The sequence below is a fragment of the Pterocles gutturalis genome, unplaced genomic scaffold, assembly GCF_000699245.1.
Source record: "Pterocles gutturalis isolate BGI_N339 unplaced genomic scaffold, ASM69924v1 scaffold33415, whole genome shotgun sequence".
In the NCBI taxonomy this organism is placed as follows: domain Eukaryota; kingdom Metazoa; phylum Chordata; class Aves; order Pterocliformes; family Pteroclidae; genus Pterocles; species Pterocles gutturalis.
Genome location: NW_010144478.1, coordinates 12,140 through 16,733, shown reverse-complemented (window position 1 = coordinate 16,733; position 4,594 = coordinate 12,140). Strand labels below are relative to the sequence as shown.

General features: G+C 44.3%; 1 protein-coding gene across 1 annotated transcript in view; it reads left to right on the top strand.

Moving 5' to 3' along the window:
* The window catches only part of LOC104470260 (lysine-specific demethylase PHF2-like), a gene marked incomplete at its 3' end in the record, with an annotated part of 30,330 nt that overhangs the window by 13,602 nt on the left and 12,134 nt on the right, over window positions 1-4,594 (top strand). Inside the window, 1 exon segment of the mRNA XM_010085111.1 lies at window positions 1-66. This exon segment is cut by the window's left edge and continues 5 nt beyond it. Within this exon segment, the coding sequence (XP_010083413.1) occupies window positions 1-66 (66 nt within the window).

Here is a 4,594-nt window from a genome sequence, read left to right as displayed (position 1 = left end):
AGCAGGAATTCTTGATCTTTTGCAAGCAAGCAAGGAGGTTGGGGGTTTAGAGTATAACACCAACAGGTATGCACAGTTTTTTCATCTTACCCTTAAACAAAAATTGCTTTTTTACGGTTGTGTGTGTATGAGTGAGAGAGAGAATGCATTTAGCAGCTCTGTTTTTTCGCCAGTAAGCAAATTCTTCCTTTATCCTGTGTTCTGGAGGGAGAGGTGGGAAAGTGTGTGGGAAGCATTTTGGTGGTATGATTTAAACAAATAGCGGCTTTTCACAACTGTATATGCTGAACATCCATTTTAGCAATAATACTATAATAGATGAATCATTCAAAAGGAAGAGAGAGCTCAGTGAATGCAACTTGAGGGCATGAATAATGTTTTTTAATGTAGTAATAATGTAATAATCTAAATGACCAGCATTGTAAAGTGCCACGCAGTTCCCCAAATACTTAATGTTTGAAAGAAGAAAACAGGAAACTCTCTACCCTCCTGCACACCCCTGATCATCATTCTTCTCCGCACCAAAACACGTGGCTTGGAAAAAACCAAACTCTCCTACCCATCCCAAAGATGGAAGTGCTTGCCTGGACTTCATTGTATTTCATATGGGACCACTACAGGTGGACAGTGAAGTTGATGCTGGATGTTTTGAAATATGGTTAAAAAAAAATAAAATAGGTCTCTTAGTAATCTAAACAATGAGCTGTGAAAAGAAATGAAAAAAATGGAAAATATGGTTCCCAGACTCGAATGCTGTAGTTAAGGACTGTGTGGAACAAGGGTTTTTTTGGGCCCATCTCAAAATTAATGTCTGGGTTCACTGCCCGTGCCAAGCCTGATCTTAAACTGCTGATAGAGCAATGAGGTAATACAAGTATCAATACAGGTATGCGTGTCATTTCGAAAGAAGCTAGTGGGAATCTTCACATATGGAAATGTCTTGCTTAACTCCAACCTTAGGAACAGATCCCAGGGAAGTGGTTTTAGGAACATCAACTGAGTTTATGGCTTCCGTGCACAGAATGGCATGAACTGCTACATCTTGCGCCCTGTGCTCCCTGGTAGTCTGCTGATTAAGTAGATCTTCGCTGCTGCGGTCTTAACTGAATGATTTGTCCCCATCTGTAGAAAACCAGAGGTATTCACCTAAGCACTCTGCACTGCTCCACAGGGACCACAGCCTTGGGACTTTTGGAAGCTGTGGGCTGTTGGTAAATTGCTGGCACAAGTTTCTAGCCTCTAGATGCGCCTGTTGTGCAAACAGAGCGATTGTCCTCTGAAAGGTGAGAATGACAGGCCAGGTGGTGATGTGGGAAATGATGTGAAACGTGTGGTAAGGCTATTCTTGTTTGGCATTTTAATAAGCCAGTTCCATCTCCACTCTGTCTTCATTTGAAAACCACCTTCACCAGGCTGGCAGGACATGTCGGTTCTCCAGGCTGGCTGCTTGAAGCCGCATTTATCCTGCTCATGCTTCATGTAGCAGATGTTGCATGGAAGCAAGAGGTGTGTTGCACCATTTAATACGTGCAAAGCAGCAAAATCGGTCTGCTTGGAGGAGTGAAGTCAGATACCCTATCCAGAGGTTGCTGGGGTACCCCAACAGCATTTTTTCCTCCCTGCTTTCTCTAGGTCTGTCTTGGTTATACAAAGCTGCAGAACCTCTGCAGGAAGTAGAAGTAGCTGTAGGAGTGGTCTGAGAGTTGCGGTCAGACGGGACAAAGAGGTTGGTGCTGTCCCTCTCACCCGTGCTGTGCCCTTGCTGGGTTTTGGGAGTGCCAGGAAGAGTGCAGCCTACAAATTTGAAAGGACCTGTTCAAGTGGAATGAGAAGGTCTCCTCAGAGAGGAAGATATTATCTAAACCTGGGAAAGATTGAAAGTTAAAAGCCATTACTGAGAATTCCAAAAGCTATGCATCGTGGTCAAAGGGGAACATATGGAATAAGTTGCCAAAGGAAACCATAGAAGCAAATTTTATCAGTGAGTTAAAAAAAAAAAAAAAAAGAGTTTTTTGATGTTGAGAGAAAGAATGGAATTTTTTTAAGGTTGCACTGTAGTGACAGAGCTACAGAGAAATCTTAAGGAGGTTGAACCAGAGACATCTTTTGGTCCAACCTTCCTCAATTTATTAGGCATTTGTACCTTTCACAGCTTAGATGGTTGCAAGAGTAAAGCATGTTACGTAGACTGGCTTCATGCAGGGTGCATCAGTTGTGAAGCATGAGGCAGCTCTGTGAGAGACAGGCTTGCTTCTGTATGTCACCAGCTAGAGTTTGTAACTTGTTCCAGCGCAGGGACAGGGATCCTCACCTCTGCGTCCAACAGGAGTGTGTGCGGAGTCTCCCCTAAGGGCTCTCTCTTCATCCCTAATGGGGCTGAGAAAAGCCAGTGGTTTCAACATCAAGTCACATAGTCACTACATATCCTTCTTGTCTTGACAAGGCTGGTATTTCTAAGGAAGAGATCTAATCTCGGTTTAGTCCTGGTTTTCCTCCATCCTTGCCCCTGGCAAGGGTTGATCAAAACAGCCAGCCGCCTCCTGTGACTGCAGGGGGTACGGGGAGAGGTACCCATGAGTCTACAGCTCCCAGCAAATAGAATGTTTTTGGTTGTCTGAGCTCAAATGGGTGGGTGGGTCTAGGTTTTCCTGATCTCTTGAGATTTGGCCCCGTCTCTGCATTGCTCTTCAAAAGAAATAATCACATTGGCACTTGGTGTCTGTTTGGCTGTTCCCATGAATTCCTTTTCCATTTCTGTGTTACGGTGCATAATGGAACTAGTGTTTGTGTCGAATTTACACGTACATTTTGGCAGGTAATTAGATGTGTTGGCAAGTAGTTAGGTGTATCTAACTCTGGGAATAAAGTTGCCAGTGTAATATGACTCCCACGCTTGAAGTTTGGCATAAAAAAAGAAAATTTGTCAACCACTGTAAGAATTAAAAGAAATCTGCCTTGGCCATGTTTACACTGCTAACCATTCCATGTGTAACATGGTTTGCTGCCTGCTTACGATGTACAGAAATGCAGGGGTAAGCAGAAAAAAAGAGGCTAAAGAAATGGTCCTCAGAGATCCTCTGTTGTTTGGGGGGTGTCTTTTGCTGTCTGCAATGGGTTAACACTGCTGCTCAAGAATGGAGTAGGACGCAGGGCTTTTGCTTTTCCTCCCTTCAGCCTGGGCTCTGTACCCAGTGTATTTGTAGACTTGGCGGTTCCTGAAATCAAAGTCGCAAATGCAGTCACGTAACTAAACTCTGCATGAGTTACTCCACTGTGTGTGGCAGTTTAGTGGGAATGTGTCATATCAATTTTGGCTCTTGTATAAACAATTAGGCTTTGGCAGCGTGTGTTGCAGCTTGATTGAAAAAAGCTCCCAATAAATGAAATGACTGTGTTTCATTTCATAATTGTTCTGGGCTTTTTAAATGGCCATAGCATGCTTTAAAAAAAAAAAAAAAAAAAAAAGGAAGAAACATGATATGCAAACATACTGAGTCCCAACGTCATGCCAGTGTGGTTGTGTCTGACTCTCAGGAACAATTTCCGTCTTGCTCCACTTGTAAGTCAGATAAAGAGTAGGCATATGTATGTATTTATATATCTGTGTGTTCTGGATCCTCCACGCCGCAGTCCTTTGCTCGCACAGTGGTCTGTGCAGGTGGGAGCTAGCTCTCGAGTGGGAAGCGTGGAGCCCCGTCAGAGCAGCACCGGAGCTTTTTTTGTGCAGGTCAGGGCTTTTTGTGATAATGACCCTATCTGAATTTTGTGAAACTTTATTCTGGAAAATATTGGACTGTCATTTGCAGCTGACTAAACCAAATGCCCTGATGGCATTACCTAGATGCTCTAGAGAGCTGCATCTCCCATGCTTGTGTCAATGGCAGCGAGACGGGGAGAGATAATGACAGAGGTCCTGCAGAAAGGCTCCTGCGACTGGGGAAACAGTCTGAAAGAATTGAAGTGGAATATGGAAAAAAGCTCGGAGGGACTGGTAATCATGAGATCTTGGAACTGAGCAAAATTATTTGTTGTTTCCAGGTCTGTGATTCAAAAATGGAAAGAAACACTGCTTTTGTACTTGAAATTATTTGAGTTCTGTAGTTTTATACAACTGTGACTCCTCCAAAATATTGATAAGTCATTACTGTCTTTGCTCCACTTCTTTGTGGTTCATTTGCATTAGGCCACAGGTAGGGTGAGTGGAAATACTATCACAGAGGGAACATGATGATTTATTGTCTTCCCCTTCCATCCACAACTGTTTTTCAGTGGTTCTTATTTGAAGTACTCCAGAGTAACGGCAGTTGGAAGGCACCTCGGGAAGTCACCTAGCTCAGCCGCCTGCTTGCAGCACAGCCAGCTGCAAAGCTTGCCCTTGTTGTTCAGGGCATTGCCCTGGGGAGTTTTGAATATATCCAGGGATGGGGATTGTGCAGCCTGTGAGCTGCTCGGCCATCCGCCCCGTATGGACCTTTTCGTAGAATCCCAGAATGGTTTGGGTTGGAAGGGACCTTAAAGATATCCAGTCCCCCCCCCTGCCATGGGCAGGGACACCTCCCACCAGCCCAGGTTGCTCAAAGCCTCATCCAGCCTG